The sequence below is a fragment of the Meriones unguiculatus genome, chromosome 10 (assembly GCF_030254825.1).
Source record: "Meriones unguiculatus strain TT.TT164.6M chromosome 10, Bangor_MerUng_6.1, whole genome shotgun sequence".
Classification (NCBI taxonomy): domain Eukaryota; kingdom Metazoa; phylum Chordata; class Mammalia; order Rodentia; family Muridae; genus Meriones; species Meriones unguiculatus.
This window is the reverse complement of record NC_083358.1, coordinates 42897221-42914061: the sequence shown is the minus strand read 5'-3', so window position 1 is coordinate 42914061 and position 16841 is coordinate 42897221. Positions and strand designations below refer to the sequence as shown.

Genomic DNA, 16841 nt, shown 5'->3' with positions numbered 1-16841 from the left:
CCGGTTGTCATTTTGATTGGGGAGGCGGTCTGCCTGGAGGACCTTGCCTGTCTGAGGGGTTGGTTGTTCCTGCCTCGTGGCAGCTTTATGTCTGGAAACTCTTCTGGCAGCTCAAGAGTGCAGTTCATCTGGTGGCCACAGGGCGGCAGCTGCAAACAGGCTCATCACCCGCAGACTCCCCTCCTCCACGGTCCAGGCATTTCCCCCACCTCCCCAGCACTGAACAAGTCCCCTGCAGCCTCAGTCTCATTCCTACTGCTTGGTTTCTTGGGCTCAGCTCTCTCCCGTTTGTATAGTGGCGGAAGCCAAACCGGAACCAGGCACTCTCTGCATCCGCTGCAGACCAGGTGCTTCCTGCCTTGCCTGCTCAATAGGGTTATGCTCGCTGAGAACGCGGGCCAGCGGCTGCCCCAACACCCGCTGAAGAGACGCTCTGGCCCCTCCCCCTAGAGGAGAGGGTTAGTCATGCTGAAGGGGGGTCCTGGGGCAGAATCTTCGGGCACATGTCCCTTCACTCCAGGCTGTAAAGTGAGGCCCCCTGTAACAAGCTTGGCTGGACACTGCATTTCAGTGCGTAGCTGAGGTTGGATGGCCAGGGCGCTGCCCAGTATTCCTACAATTAGCCAGATATAGTACATGGGGACATGGGACAGACGTACTGCCTAGAGCTCGGCTTCTCTTAGAAGACTTTTTGTTGTTTTTTTTTTTTTTTTAAAGACAAGGAGATCGGAGGCATGTGCCAGCATTCCTGGCCCTCTTGGGATCTCTCAGCTGGATTTCCAGGATATTTTAAAGTTGTTTTTTTTTTTTTTTTTTTTTTTTTTTTCAGAGCTGAGGACTGAACCCCAGGGCCTTGAGCTTGCTAGGCAAGCACTTTACCACTGAGCTAAGTTGCCAGCCCCTTTTTATACCGTTTTAAAAGATTTATTATTTCTCTGTGTCTCTGTCCCTCTCTCCCGCCTCTGGTTTTCAGAGACAGGGTTTCTCTGTAACCTAGCCCTGGCTGTCCTGGACCTGCTTTGTAAATTGTGCTGGTCTCTAACTCAGAGATCTACCGCGTGCTGGAATTAAAGGCTAGTGCCACCTGCCCAGCTATTATTTCTCTTTCTGTATATGACTGTTTTCCCTGCACAAATGTGCCTGTGTGCATTGTCTGGTGCCCTCAGTTAAGAGGGTGTCAGATTCCTGCAGCTCGGGATGGTTGTGAGCCACATGTGGATATTGGTAACAACCTGAGTCCTCTGCAAGAGCAACAAGTGCTCTTAACCACTGAGCCATCTCTCCAGTCCCCAGGTTTGCAGAATTCAGAATATCACTCCAGAATACCTGTCAGCAAGGGCCACTACCCAGTTCCGGGGTGGCTTGGCATCTTGGGGAGCTCTGAAGCAGCTTCTGGGAGTCTCAGGGTTTTGACGCTCATCTCTCCTCTCTAGGCTTGGAACTATGTGGGAAGTGCCACAGGGCTAAGGACACCTGAGCAGCAGTGTTAGGAAACTGCAAGTCCACATTACCAGAATGGCCTCCTTCCGGAGCCCTATTCCTGGGTGTGTGTGTGGTGGTGGTGAGCTCACGAGGGATCTGAGAAAAAGAGGAACCAGGCTGGAGGCTGGGGCCCATGGGTCATGGGGCCTCAGAGGTCCGGAAAGGGGCCCCTTCCACCCCATCAGCACAGACGCTGGGCAAGGGGTGGGGTTCAAAGCCAGACCAACCACAGAGGACAGCAGAAGCTGCTTTGCCTCATTTCCCCTTTGCGTGCGTTTGGCACTGAAGTCTCCTGAGGGCTGGGGTCTTCCAGTGCCTAGGGGAGCAACAAGCCCTGAGGGGTGACTGGCCAGGGCGGGGTGGGCCAGGAGGTGCACACTCCGTGATCCTTGCCCGCTGGTTTCCTCCCGGGTCAGCACGGCTCCTTATCAGGCGTGGCCAGGCAGCCAGAGCCTTATCTACACCGGCCCAGCATCCTCTGGCCTCTGAGCCAGGGGGTAAGAGGGAGGAAGCTAGGCTGGCGGGGGGCGGGGGGCGGTTAGGGCGGGCCGGTCCAGGAGCGGCTCACTTTCTCTTTGGGGCACCCACCACGACTCTGAGCTGCTCAGGCCCTCCGGAGCCCGGGAGGTGGCGCAGCCCAGCTCTGAGAGTCCCAACCGGAGTACCTGGGGCACGCTGGCCGGAGCCGACAGTGGAAACCGCCTCCTGACCTGGATTGACAGCCCTGACCACACGGCGGGGCCCTCTGGGCCGAGGGAACTGCTACAAGGTAAGAACAAGGCTTTGAAAGTTAGAAGGGAGCGCCTGCGCCTGCATTCTGTGTTCATTAGCTCACTTATTCATTCATTCGCTGGGACGCGCTAAATGAGGAGCGGGGGAGCTTCTCCAGTTGGGGAAGACGGAGGGGAGGGTGGGAGCCACATGCTGACAGGACACCCAGACCCTGGCGTCCAGCAAACATGTTAAAGTAGGGTGCAAAAATCCTGGTGCTGACGGGGTTGGGAGCTACTAAGAGGAAGTTTCAGCAAGGGTAGAGCCCCTGGAGCAACCATGGGGAGGTGGGCTGCAGGTAGGGGAGGTTCTGGGTGATGAAAACAGCCCAAAGACTGAGAGAGAAGCCGTCACAAAGGCGGAGTCGATGCTGCCTAGCCCCTCGTAGGCAGCCCCTCCGGGGAGGAGCCCTCGTTTCATGTCCTGGCAGTTTCTAGGCCCACCTTTCTGCCTGTGACTACCGGACTCCCAGCCCCTTTCTCTCCTCGTGGTGCTCTTACATTGAAGAGCTGTTGGGTCAAACAGGAGGCTAAGAGATGAGGTCTTTGGCCTTTCTTGCCAGTAACTCTGCTCCCTCCCGCAGGTTAGCGCTCCATCCTCGGGGCCCATGTGCCCACCCCAGGCCCAGGCAGAGGTGGGTTCCGCCATGACCGAGAAGACTGAGATGGCCTCTGCTTCTCAGAGCCCAGCACCTGCTCCTCCCCCTAAGCCGGCCTCACCTGGGCCCCTGCCTGCAGAGGAGGTGGAGCAGAGAAACACCTGCACCCCCTGGCTGCCTCCAGGTGTGCCAGTTATAAATTTGGGTCACACCAGGCCCACAGGGGCAGCCATGGCCACCACAGAGCTCAGTGCCCTTCGGCCCTCCTTGCTGCAGCTAGCGGCCTTGGGAACAGCTCCACCAGCCCTGGCCCTGCATTACCACCCTCACCCCTTCCTCAACAGGTCAGCGGGGAGCTGGAACCCAGGGCAGTGCTGGGGGTGGGGTCAGGGTCTTTGTGTACAATGTGTTCATGACCCACAACCCTTACAGTGTCTACATTGGGCCAGCAGGACCCTTCGGCATCTTCCCTAACAGCCGGCTGAAGCGAAGACCAAGCCACGGTGAGCTGGACTTGGCTGACGGTGAGTGTGTGTCTATGTGTGTACTCACGGGTGCCTACAGCCCATGTCTGAGTAACCTGTACTCTGCCACAGGGAGAGGTGGTTTGTGGGGTGCAACACACAGGACAACTCACACAGGACAACTCACACAAGTGTCAGCTAATGCTAACAGTACTGAGCCTAGCTTGAGGGCTTACTCCCCCACCCCACCCCTGATCCAGACTGAGGCAGGAGAACCAGTTCAGAGGGCAGCCTGGGCTACATCCTGAGTCCCCAACAAGCCAAGCATTATAGCCAGAGTCATGCCACAATAGGACACTGCAGCCACAACCCCTGAAAACACAGTCATAGAGACAACCTTGGATTAGGATCACAGAGCTGTGAGACCACAGTCAACCTCAGAACCCCAGCCACACATACAGCAGCCACCAACCACATGCCATGATCCCACACAACCACAGCCATCAGATAGGCCACCAGCCACCCACAGGCCCACAGCAGGCAGGAGAGGACCTCTGAGAACCAGGAACATGCTTGCTTGGAATGAGGCCACCGGATAAACTTCTTAAGGGATCCCATCGTTGTCATCAAAGCATTATCAGGCTCAGCCCTGATGTCTACACAGCACAGTCTGGGTTCAAGCCCCACGTGGGTGCTGGCTGGGTTCAGTGAGGAAGCAGCGGGTGCCCTGTGGCCTCTTCGCTGACGCTATCCCTTGGGTCCTCAGGGCACCAACCCCAGAAGGTGGCTCGGCGTGTGTTCACCAACAGCCGGGAGCGCTGGCGGCAACAGCACGTTAACGGCGCCTTCGCAGAGCTCAGGAAGCTGCTGCCCACCCACCCGCCCGACCGGAAGCTGAGCAAGAACGAGGTGCTGCGCCTGGCCATGAAGTACATCGGCTTCCTGGTGCGGCTGCTGCGAGACCAGGCGGCTGTGCTGGCCTCCGGCCCCAGCGCGCCCGGGCCCCGCAAGCCCCCTGCGCCCCGGGGCGTGGAGGGCGGCGCGCGCTGCGGGGCCGGACCGAGAGCGGAGGCTGCTTGCTCGCAGCCCGTGCTTCCTGGGGACTGCGACGGCGACCGCAACGGGTCGGTGCGACCCATCAAGATGGAGCAGCCCGCCCTGAGTCCTGAGGTGCGGTGACCTCGGGCAGTGGTGCCTCGCCTGCTGCTCAGTGAACTCCCTGCAAAAGGACCGAGGTCGCCCAGATGAGGAAACGCCCGGCAGCTGTGGAAGGGTGATGGCGACTGCCGGGGGCCCCCCGCAGGCTTAAAGAAATTCCCACAGCTACTTGAGGTGGCTTTGCCAGGGTCCTCTTACCTGGGCCGAGGCCAGACAGTCCACGAGGCGGAGCGGCCGCGGGGGCAGGGTGTCCGCGGCGCCCCCTGCGGGAGGGAGGCGGGAAGCCCCCTGGACCAGCGTGTGGGAGGACCTGCCCCAGTGAGCCCAGCTCGGTGCGCGGGTCCTCCACCCTGTTAGCCAAGTTGACGAAGACTCGGGCACTCTTGCGTTTGTTTTTCTTTATTTCTTTATTTCACATACACATTAGCCATTCAATGGAGAAGCCGGAGAGAGTCAGGCAAAGATGGTATAACAGAAGCGCAGTGACGGGGGTGGGGCGGGCGGGCGGAGAGGGGACAGACGGGCTGGCTGCCTACTTGCATTCCGCTAGGACACTGAAAACCCAGAAAACAAAACAGACAGTAAACTACCCTTGTTTCTTATGTATCTCAGTGCAGAGACGGGGGTGGAGGGCAGAGAAGGGAGACCAGGCTGAAAGAGGAGCAGAGGGGAAGGGACGCTAAGGGGAAGCACACCAAATCCATTAGTACTATATATAGATACTCGTATATACTGCGTTTCTTAGCCTAAGAAGAAACTTGTTTGACGGGACGGGCGGCCTTTGCGGTCCGCGATGCTGGTGCTGGTGGGGCGCACGGATCTCCCAGGAGGGGCCAAAGCGGGGGCTGGCCCCGGCTGGCTTGCGGGGGGGGGGGGGCGCCCCGAGGGTGGACGGGGTTGGGGGAGCAGAGGTGGGGCTGGGGGGCCCCTAGGGCTCTCGATTGGGGGACAAAAGTTCTCATAACTTTATTGCTCCTTTATTTTTCTCTCGTGGGGGGTCCGTTCAGCACGGTCAGGGTGGGGAAGCGGTGGGTCGTCTGAGCCACCCGGCCCCTCTGGGACCCAGAGCGCGGCGTCCCGCCAGCACGGGGGTGAGAACAAGGCACTAGGTCGGCCGGCCAGCGCGGGGGCGGGTGTGTAAGGCAGTCCACAGGGCTGGTGTGCGGGGTGGGGTGGGGATGTGTGCCGGGCTGTGTGTGTGCGTGCGTGCGTGCGTGCGCGGGCCTGGGCAAATCGACCTGTCAGCGTGGCTAGACCTGTCCTGGAGCATCGAACCTCCCGAGGGAGGGGGAAGAGTGGTGTTACGTGGAAGGGGTCGGGGAGGAAACTACCAACTTGCTGAGCGCGCTCCTTATTAATGCTGGTGAGGGTCAAGTTGGCGTCTGGCTCAAAGAAGGGCGCTCGGAGTGGGAAGGGAGGGAAAAGGGACGTTTGTTTGTTGGCATCGACCTCTGCTGGGGAGGGGGCCGGACCCCCGCCGCGCCCCAGTGCCCGGAGGGGGAGGGGGCGAGAAGGGGGGAGGGGGCGCCTGGGGAGACCCGCGGCCAGAGCAGCCCAGCCGCGGGGCGCACGCCGCTGTCCCGTTCCGTTAAACTCAACAAAGAAGGGATATGCGTGTTCCTAACAAGTGCGGAGTATTTGATTCATAAACGTATGTATAATAGTTTGTGGGTTTTTTTAAAAACGTACTTTATAATGTAATAAGCACCAGGGTTTTTATGTTTAATTATCTTAAAAATAATTTTCTCTCGTCCTTTTCCTTTTGATCTTGTGTTGGTTTTTTAAATGTCGAGGCGTTTTTTTAAAATATAAACTGAACTTTTTCTTCAGCCCTCCCACCGAAACCGAGCGACGAAACAAATTAAAACCCCAGATTATCCTCGTCAACGCAGGAAAACGGCAAAAAACCAACCAACCAATCAAACAAACAAAAAACCCATAAAACTATCAAAAAGGAAAAAAAAAAAAAAGGAAAAAAAAAAGTAAAAGTAAAACACTCAGCTTTGATCCCCGCTAAGGGCAGGGCAGGCCCAGTTCTTTTAGCGTCCCCAGAGCCGCGAGGACATTACAACAAAAATAGATTTTTTTTTCTTAATCTCTTAACATACAAAGATAGGAAAACTCTCTGATGCATTGCACTTGGTTCAACGAAAAAAAAAAAAGGTTAATTTTCCCTATATTTTTTGTGGGTTGTTTTCTCTCCTAACACGTCCCCACATCTGTCGCCCTCACCGTCCCTGCCTGCCCCTCACACCACCACTTGGGAAGGAGCGCCACCCCCACCCCGTCTTCCCAGGAGTACCTCGCCAGGCACCTTGGGCCCCGGCCCAGCTGGCCTGCAGCTTCTGACCTCGCCCGGGGCGTGTGCCCCGCAAACCCACAGCGCCGGCAGCCCGACTGTCCTCGGCCGGACCGGAGAGGCGCACGGGCCGGGCAGGGACCCTCTTTCGATAGCTCTTAGCTCTGACCCTGTTTAGCCAACCGAACTGAAAAATCATTGCACTTTGACCGCGCGTCACGCCCGGCCCGCCCGGCCCCCCACCCTGGGGCTCCCCTCCCCTCGCACAGGGAGGCCCCCTCCCCCTGCGGGATCTCCACCCCGGCCCTCGACGCGGCAGGGGAGGGCTGCGCGCAACTTGACTCAGAGCGCCCCGACAGCCACTTCGCAGCCCGGAGCCCCCCTGCCAGCGGCCACTCGCCTGCTCAGGGCCGCAGCCTCACCAACTAGATTCTCAATAAATAAAGCCCACAACCCATCCCCACGTGGTGCAATATTGGACCGACTTTCGGAGGATCCTGACCTGTGCTTTGTGATTTCATACCGGAGAGAGAGGCGCAAGGCCTTGAGAATAGGCCTGGGAGGGGGGGTGCAGGGAAGGGAGGGCTAAGGCACAGAAAGACAAGCCATAGGGGCCCAGTCACCCTGCAGGGGGGCTGGCGTGCTCGCGTTCCCCTCCCAGGGGGCTTCTCAAGACCCTCTGGACAAGCCTCCACCATCCCTTGCAGGAGGAGGGGGCTGGGAGGAGAGCTGCTTCCTGTGGTGTGTTACGAAATTGTTCCCAAGTTGCTCAAACAGAGGAGGAGTTCCCAACTGCAACAGCGAAAGACCCAAACAATGACTGCCCCACCCCTAAATAAAGAGGGAAGACATTACAGCTAAAATCAGGGGAGAAGTGGCCGCGAGGTGTGGTGGGAAGGGAAGGGGACCAGAAAGCTCCAGAACGCTCTTTTAGAAGGATGAAACCCCCAACCCTCCACAGGAACTGAGTCTCGAGAGCAGGACGCCTACCTAGCGCAGGTGGAGGCTGCCTTGTCCTCCTCGCTCGGCTCCGGGGCCCTTTCTGCTCACTCTCAGCCGGCCCCAGGAGGGCTGCAGGCGGCAAGGGCAGGGGCAGGGCAGAGGGGCGGAGCGAGGGCACCTGCATGCAGGGCTGGGGTGCGGGGCGACCTGGGGCCAACTCCCTTCACCAGGGGCGTGGCAGGGGGCAGCCCTCGCGGCCCGCGGGGATGGAAGAGGGTGCCTCCGCCGGGCGGGGCGTCCAGTACAGAGCATTCTGACTTTCCTGTGTGCTGTACAGAGGGGGTCCAGCCCAAGAACTGCCCGTGCGGCTCAGAGTGGGGTGGCAGAACACCCTCCATTCTGGACCGAAGGTAACTTAAGCTAGCTCCAAGGAGCATCCCTGGCCACCCTGGGACCGCCCTCGCCTGGTCCGGAGCAGCTGGGGACAGAAACCTGCGCAGAGGCTCCCGGGAAGGGCCAGAGGGAGAGGAGGGAGAGGCGCAGTCCGGAGGGGAGCTCGGACGTCTACTCCCGTCTTTACGAGCTTGTTCCTCTAGGCTCCTGGGGGAACTTAGGTCCAGTAGAGGGCGGGGTCCCCAGCAACCGCAGGGGCGGCCGGCCAGCGAGCTGGCGGCTCGTGCCCGGGCAGGCTGGGCTGAGTAGGACGAAGGCAGTCTGTTGCATCCTTTCTGTTTGTCCTCTGCTTAGCAGAGTCCGCGTAGCATGCTTCTTTCTGCTTGGCTGCTGGTGTACAGCTCCGCTGAGACCCCTTCCAAGGGCTCCCAGAACTGGGCGGCTTTGGACCGCAGGGGTACCCGGGCTGGAGGAGGGAAGGGCTGAGTGGCTGACGAAGTCTAAGTTTTGCTTTTCGGTGGGGCTGGGCTGGGGGAATTATTTCCATTTCTCAAAATTTCTTCTCCCCCCTTTTGAGGAACCTCTTTTTTTTTTTTTTTTTTTTTTTTTTTTCCTCCAATTTTGTTGTTTCTTTGTTGATCTTAATCAGAGGAACCAGGACTGAAACGGGACCAGAAAAAAAAAAAAAAAAAAGCGACAATGAGAACAGCTGGGCCAGGTCCCAATTCCCATCTCACCCCCACCTGGCCCTATGATCCTCAACCTCTACAGTGAGCTTAGGAGGAGGGGCCCGTGCTGGGCCTGGGCCGACCTCAATCGAGGAAGCCAGCTCATTCTCCCCATCCTCTGGGGGAATCCCCCCCAGACCCCAGTGCAAGAGTCCAGCTGGCCTTCCCGTGGGCACTGTGCCCAGCGGGGGGGCCCCCATGGTTGGCACTGGCACAGACCTGGGTTCTGGCCATGTTTGCAATTGTTTAGGTTTTTGTGTGGGACCTGGAAGGTGGGGAATATGCCAGGCTGGGGCTTTTGTACCCACAGGGGTTGGGGGAGGTAGGGTGGGGGTGGCCCAGCTTGAGTTCTTGCTGAGTTTTCTTTCTGTCTCTTTGGATTAAAAGCAGAAATTCACGTCTGTACATCCCAGCCAATGTCCTGTCCCTCAGGCTGAAAGAGTGGGGGCAGGGAACTACAGGGCTTCAGTTCCTACCAGGGCCAGGCCTGGGGGAGGGGGCCAGAGCCCACCCACCCACCCAGCACAGTCCTGGGTCTTCAGGGTTCCAATCTGGGGAAGGAGCCTGAGGCACCCTGTGGTGGACACTGCTTCCCTAGGAAGCCAGCAGGGGGCGCTGTCTTCCCGTGTATAGGGCCCTGCTGGCAGTGAACACACAGTATACACACGGTGGACCCCTGGGGCTGGCTGCTTGGCAACCCCCTCCATCAAAGGCTCCACTCTGGTTTCCTGCCCAAGAGGGAGTGGAGAACTCTTCTCCAGACCTGTTCGTTGCTTGGGTGTCCCTGACAATACCTTCACAACAAAATGAGGGTCCCTGATGTCACAGCTGTGGGCTCTGTCATATAGACTTGGGTCCCTAGGACTAGGCAGCCAACTACACACACACACACACACACACACACACACCAGACAGACTATATATGTACACACCAGATACCGCCTCGCTCCATCTTGTCCCAAGCCCATGCTGACACCAGGTACATACAGAATGTTGACCTGCTTGAGGTGGAAGCCCTCAGATAAATGCAGAGGGTGGGTAAGAGCCTGTGCTCCTATCTACTGCACGTGTGGCAATCGTGAGGCAATCGTGAGGAGGCTGGACAGAAATGCCTGTGCTCTGCCTAGGTGGAGTCCAGCCTGCTAAATTGGGGGAAGGCACCAGGCAACCGAGTGACCAATTAAAAAAAAAAAAAGCCAATGATCCAGGCAGAATTTCATGTGAAATTTTCCAATATTTAAATACTGGAGCCATTCATGGCCATGCATGACTTTAATCCTGGTAGGTAGATTGCTGTGAGCTGGAGGCCAGCTTGGTCTACATAGTGAGTTCTAGGATTGCCAGGGTTACATTGAGACATCCTGTCTCAAAAATAAACAAACACACTATCAGAGGCCAAAATCAGTGGTTTATGCTTGTAATCTTAGCACTTAGGAGGCTGAGGCAAGAGGACCGTTTGGAATTTGGGGACAATCGGGACTTTACAGTGAGTCCCAGGCCAGCCTGGGCTACAGAGTCAGTCCCTGTTCTCAAAACTCAGACAAACAGAAAATACCACTGGACCCAGGTGTGATGAAACTTGCTAGTAATTCCACACCCAGGCGGCTGCACAAGGGCACCAAGTTTGAGGCCAACCTAGATTACATGGTGAGACCCTGGCTCAAAAACAAAACAGAAATAGAAATCTCACCACTATTGGGCGAGGAGTGTGGCCTTGCCTAGCATACCTGAGGCTCTGGGTTCCAGCTCTACTAAAAAGCCAAACCCTCAAGCTCTGGGATAGGACTGCAGTAGGTGCCCCTGCGAACGGGACGGCTAAATACAATGATTAGCGATGGCATCAGAGAAGCACAGATCTTGCTCCTTTCGTGCCAGGGTGCAAGCCCTGTGACCTGACTTCAGCCCTAAAGGTGGAAAGAAAGAAGTGACTGGACAAAACCGTCTTCTGACCTCCACGAGCATTCATACATGTGCTCATACATGTGTAAGTACTCATGTGCACGAGTGCAAACACACACATAAGTAAAAATAAAGCTTGGCCTTCAAAGACCCTCTAGAATTTTCTGCCGCATGGTTTCTGAGCGTGAGCTCCAGAAATGTGGCCTGCAGCTAGGTCCACAGACTGAGCCTAGGCCCTCAGGAATGTCAGGTGAGTGTTCTACCACAGAGCTCTCTCTCCAGCCCCAAGCTTTTCTCTAATTAATTTCAGTGTGCACCACGACATGTGGCCAGTGGTCACGAGGAGGAGAGAGAGCAAAGGACGAACATCCCAGAATTGTGGGACTGCCACAGGAAAGAGTACTGCCTACCAGCGAGGCTGAGTGCCTGTGGGATGTGTGAAGGCCTGACTCCCTCTGTGGGTTCTCTAGCAGCTGCTCAACGTCCCACTTGTCCACTCATTAAAAGCCAGCTAAGGCCCTGAAAAGCTGAGGTGGAAACCCAGGGCTGAGCTTCCGCACAAAGGGAGGAGGCCAATAGTGGCACTCTGGGCTTCCGGCTCTGGCATCCTCTGGGGCCCTGGGGGTGGCTAACCCGGGCTCCTACTGCTCCAGGCCACGGGAACCACCCTCTCCTCTGCTTCCCTAACAGACACCTGGGACACGGTGGGGCCCGCACCACGGTCGGAGCTGGCCCCTCGGAGTTTCCTGTACTATGAAGCTTTATAGGCTCAAGAGTCGGGGGCTCAATGGAGGATGAAGACTCCATTTTAAGGCCTGTAACGGGGACTTAGTAGGACCTCCACACAGGCCCCAGGAGCACCAGTCTGCTGTCAAGGCCAGGCAGCTTTTTCTGCTTACTCCTTTCCTGCTTTCCAAGCCAGGCCCAAAATTGATTAAAACTAAGTAAAAAGCACTGTGTAGGGAATGATAAAATTGCTAAAATTTTCTTTTCTTCCCTCATTCTATTGTTCTGTCTCCATCTGGTGCTCCAAGGATCAGCTAAAGTCACTCGTTACTGTGGAAACCACTCCTGATTGTCCCCCTACAGCCGCCTGCCTGCCCCTAGGCCCATGGGTTCCTGCGCTGGGAGTGTTTAGTAACTTCCATCTCCCTAAGATCCCCCAGACACACCTGCCTGGTCAAGGGCCCTGGACCAGGCTAGGGCTCGTTGTTTCCCTACCTGAAACAGTAATGCAGTGAGGAAGAGAGACAAACTGGCCTAAAACTCTGACTTGGCCTCAAAACATCCAAGTAAAGTGAGCAGGGAACGTGAAGGAGGCAAACGCCAAGAGAGAGGGAGGGTCCTCACAGCCGGGGAGCAAAGCGCAGCGCACTGCACTGCCGAGCAGGAGCGGCAGCAGGGGGAGCGGGAGGGAGCAATGGAGCCCTTCTCCCGGTGCCAGCCCAGAGCTGGGAGGGGCGGCCCGCCTGCTGTCCCTTCCTCTGGCACCCCCTCCCACCTTCTGCCAGCAGAGCTTTCTCGGCCTCCCTGGCACAGAGCAGAGGGGGCTGGCTCCAGACCCTGCTCGGAGCCATTGTTTTTCTTCTCAACACCCCCAAGTTCAAGTTCATCTGGGTGTTACATCATGTCTGGTTGCTCCTGGAAACCAGACGGGTCAGACGTGACTCTGGGGAAAGGGGGTGGGAGGCTGGAGGGGGTTGAAGTTCCCTTCTCCTCCCCTCCTCACCACTAGGGAGCTCCGAAGTTTGAAGTTTGACTAAGTTGTGTGTGTGTGTATTAAAGAGAAAGAAAGAAAGAAAAAGAAAAGACCCTCAAACCACAGACACAAAACTTGCATCCACCAACTTTCTCTAGACTGGGGCCTCAGCAGAGGCGGGGCAGGAGACAGCAGCGGTGGCCCCCGAGGCTCTGAGCAGGAGCAGCTTTCCCAGGGCTGAGGAAGCCGGCAAGGAACTGTTTTTTTTTTTTTTCTTCATATATACATACATATATATAATATATATATATATATAAATAAATTTACAAAAAAAAAGAATATCTATGTGTTCTTTCTAGAAAGCCCTGGCCCTCTAAAGCTGCCCCTGGCCTATTCCTGAGTAGGTGACCCCTGTGTTCTAAGGACCTGGGTTGTGCCCGCTTTTCTCACCTTCTAGATACAGGCACGCAAGAGACATCCATGTGAGCACGTGTGTGCACACATGCATTTGCAAGGTAGTCTGGGCGGGGACGGGGGGGGGAGGCTCATGCTGGCAGGCAAGTTTGGCTTGTCTCTTTTTGAGGAGTGGGGGGTGGTGTCTGTGGGTACTGGGGGCTCCAGCAGTCTGACTTTCCTCCTAATGGGACTTGTGGGACTTATGGGAGAGGCCTCCAGGACTGCAGCCAGCCCTACCCTGCCCTCGATGCCAGTCTCTGGGCATGCAGCCCACTAGACCTACTTTGTCCCTTCCACACCTTCATCTATTCCACCTAATGCCAGGGAAACAGGGAAAGCTAAGGCTTCCTCGGGCTGGCCAGGGGCTAGGCAGGGCAGGAAGAGATCCAGAAGATAGGGCTTTCTTCCTAGTCAGCGCCTCAGACTTTCATCTTTGCTCTACCAGGACGGCCCAGAGGCTCTAGCCTTGGGTTGCCTCTCCCAGGTCCAGGGCTGTTAGAGCTAATTATCCAATTAGTTGATTAGCCAGGGAGCCTGAGGCTGCCTAGGGAGGCTGCTCAGTTGGGCAGAAGCCTGGGCGTGCAGCTCACCGCGAACAGCCCTCCCCAAGACCTGGGTTTCTCTTCTCATCGCAAGGTGTGCCCCGCCGTGCGCACCTCTGCATGCGTGGGGCATCTCCTACCTGAGACTGCTGCGGGATGTTCAGAAAGTTGCCGTCCCGGGGTCCGATGCTGACAAACCGGTTGGCAGAGGAGGCGCCTGTCGTTGTGAATGCTGTGAGGAGCAGGGGAGTGAGGAGAGAGGGAGAGACCAGGTCAGGCTACGGGGCCCGCCTGGGCACTGCCCCTCTGGGCGGCTGAGAAAGGGAGAAACTAGGTTAGATGTGCTGCAGCGCAGGAAGGATGAGTGAGGGGCTCGAGCTTGGGAGCCAGGCTCCAAGCCCTTCCTCTCACTGACCACACGCACACTCTCCTGCCTCAGCCTGTCAAGGCTGGGGTGAGGAAGGGCCCTTGAGCCTGCAGCTGAAGTTCCTTGGGCCTAGTTCTGCCCATTGCTGAGACAATGCTTAGCACCAGATTGACTGGTGGAGTCCCTGACTTTTCCGCTCTCGGGGGGCAGTGCAGAGGTGGGGCTCGGCAGGTGAGGTGAGAGCACGGTCCTCTCACCCAGGCCACCTCTCCAACCCCACGGTCTCGCTGGGCGCTGCACCACTTACCACCTTGGGCAGTCCCACCGGCTGGCAAGTGGCTCGGGAACTCACAGGGGTCCAGTGGAGGGCTGAGCCAGCAAGAGTGGTCACAAAAGAACCTGTGGCCTGGCTGCCCGGCTTGTGGTGTGGTAGAAAGGCTGCGGCCCATGCTACTCTCTTCCTGCCAGTGCACCAGGCCAGGTGACAGAGGAAGAGGCTACAGACAGAGCCCCAAAGCCCTGCCACCTGGGGGGGGCAGCTGTCCAGTGCCCCAGGGGACAAAATGAACCCAACACCCTTGAGCTCTTCTGGGATATCCAGCTGAACATGACAGTTGGGAAGCACTCCCGGGGGAAAACCGAGTGTCAGAGTTTGTCTGGGAAGCCCACCCCTGTCCGTGCCAAACACATCTAGGACATGCTCACCAGTTTCTGTCCCCCCTTCTCCAGAAGTGTGCTCTAGCTTAGCTCCCTTCCCCACTCTGCCCACTTCCAGTGACTATGATCAGGTCTAATGGCATATGCAAATGAGAAGATGACATGGAGAGGGCGGGAGGGGGGAGAACTCAAACCACGGGAGAGAAGGAGAGACAGCTCGAACGACAGGAGTGTTGACATGGACCACCCTCCCTCCCTCTGCTGCACAGTTCCAGCTCAGACCTCTGCCCACCCGTCCCAGCCCAAGACAGCGCGCCTTCTGCCTTCGCCTTTCCTGTCCTTCACGTCGGGTCTAGCTGGGACCTCTCCACTTAAGAGTTTTCTTCTCTTCTCTTTGGCAACATTTGTCATTGGATTTAAAGGAAAAAAAGGAAGGAAGGGAGGGGGAGAAAGAAAAAGATGAAGTAAGCCGGGACCCAGTAACCTCCCTTTTCCTTGGCACTTACAACCTGGGAAAGGAATTGAGGGGGAAGAAGGGAAGGGAGGATGGGAAGAGGGGAGAAAAGGAAAGAAGAAAAGAAGAAGAGGAAGAAGAGGAGGAAGAAACCAAACGGGAGACTGAGGAAAGAAGGGTTGGAAGTAGCCTCCTGCTTCTTCAGAGACCCAATGGGGCCAGATGGAGGTAAGGGGCAAAAAGAGATGGCAGTGGCATCACCTTGTGGTCACACTTAATTTTTTTTTTTTAGTGTGTGTAAGGGAACAACAAAACAACAACAACAACAACAAAAAATTGAAAAACAAAACCAAAAAAATCAAAAAACAAAAAACAAAAACAAAAGCAGCAATCAGGCATGAAGATGGCATGGCTGTGCCTCCCGCCCCCCTACCCGCGCCAGCACCCCCGGCCCAGTGCCCCACTGCACTCTCCCTCCCGCCCCCCAGGGGGGCCTGGGCCAGGGCCTGGCTGGGAGCAGTGGGCAGGGCTCATGGGGTGCTGGCCGGTGTAACTGAGGCCCAAGAGGCCATGGCCAGGGCTCAACCCTGCTCGTCCGGTGGGAGGCTCTGAGGCACTCTGGGCAGGGGCTTTGTTGGGAGGGGGCGCTCCTCTCTTTGCAGTGGAGACTGTGTAGATGGGCCAGGGATGCTGGGCGCTGTGGTTTCGGTTTCATCGTCCACTTACAAGGTGATGGAGGAGTCAAGGCGGCGCCGTCTGGGGCCGTGCTGGTGGTTTTGGAATCAGGCATAGGAAGGGGCACAGGTCTGGCCACTGGAGGCGGCGGCGGTAGCAAAAATGACCCCGGGACTTTGCCCTGGCCGCTACCGTTGGGCTGCGAACAACATAAATAGAGTGGCGCATGAAGGCACATCACACACAGACACACGCTCCCCTGCGCGGCCGCCGCTGAGAGCTGGCGCTCCCGATGGGGGAGGCAGGATTGGGAGGGAGGGCCCTTCCCTCTAGGCACAGGGTGGAGGAGGGTGTGAGGCCTCTATTTGGCCTCCTGGGTGTTTCTCTCTGCCTCTTTCTTTCTTTTTTCCTCTTAGGAAGTAGTGGGAGGGAAGAAGGGGAGTGTCCGACGGGTGATTCCTCATTTTTCTTTCTTTCTTTTTTATTTTCTTAAGATGGGATCTTACTGTGTAGCTGTGGCTGGCTTCAAACTCACCATGTAGACCAGGATGGCCTCAAAATCACAGAGAGCCACTGCCTCCGCCTGCCAAGGGCTGGGTTTAAAGGTGTGTACCACCATACCTGGCTGATCTGTCAAGTTTAAAGAACACGTTCCAGGTGCAGAAATGAACCAGCTAGAAATGAACACATCACTACACCTAGCACAGTCATGCTCATGGTAGGAAAGAAAAGCCAGCACCTCCAAGGTCCCAAAGACACACTCCCTCTGGGCCTAACTGGGGTTGGCTGACCTGCCAAGACCCATAGGCTTGCCAATATCCACCCCACGGGGAGCCTGGCTCAGGCGGCCATCAGCACTGTGACGCTCACCCTCCGTTCTATCTCCGGCAGATCCTGTTCTGCGAACACTGGGCCACTGGCCTTTCCTATAAAGATCAGCCAGCGAGGAAAATATGCCATTGGTGGCTCCAACTTCTGTGACGTTTTCCAAGAGTGAGTCCCTGGATACTGCATGCCCTCAGGAGCCAGGGACATTCTGCCACCAAGATCCAGTCCTTGTCCTTTGTGCCCTCTTTGGCCTCAAACTTGCGTTTCTCCTCCAGGACTCACGCCTGACCGTGCCTGGGTCAGCTTCAAGGCTTCAGGGAAAGTACACACCACAGGCTTCCCAGCCACTGGCAGGCGCAGTTTCCCTGGAGAGACCTGGAACGTGCCTCCTGATGCTTGGGACACAGCCCTCAATGCCCACCTGCAGCA

The 16841-nt window shown here is 56.9% G+C and overlaps 2 protein-coding genes across 8 annotated transcripts in view; one reads left to right on the top strand and one right to left on the bottom strand.

Annotated features, from left to right (window-relative positions):
• Positions 1–1642: 1642 nt before the first annotated feature.
• Positions 1643–4859, top strand: Lyl1 (LYL1 basic helix-loop-helix family member). The gene is made up of 4 exons (XM_021632216.2): positions 1643–2251; positions 2837–3195; positions 3284–3375; positions 4082–4859. The coding sequence occupies exons 2-4, from the start codon at positions 2861–2863 to the stop codon at positions 4492–4494; spliced, it is 840 nt and encodes a 279-aa protein (XP_021487891.1). The 5' UTR covers positions 1643–2251; positions 2837–2860; the 3' UTR covers positions 4495–4859.
• Positions 4857–16841, bottom strand: part of Nfix (nuclear factor I X) — a 94919-nt gene continuing 82934 nt past the window's right edge. For 4 of the 7 annotated variants that reach the window (XM_021632210.2, XM_060392351.1, XM_060392353.1 and 1 more), the window contains 3 exons: positions 15636–15783; positions 13572–13663; positions 4857–8767 (listed from right to left, as the gene is read on the bottom strand). In XM_021632210.2, coding sequence (XP_021487885.1) covers positions 8753–8767; positions 13572–13663; positions 15636–15783 — 255 coding nt within the window. In that variant the 3' untranslated portion in view covers positions 4857–8752. The remainder of the gene's footprint in view (positions 8768–13571; positions 13664–15635; positions 15784–16841) is intronic. The other 3 variants (XM_060392355.1, XM_060392354.1, XM_060392352.1) reach the window with 1 other exon arrangement.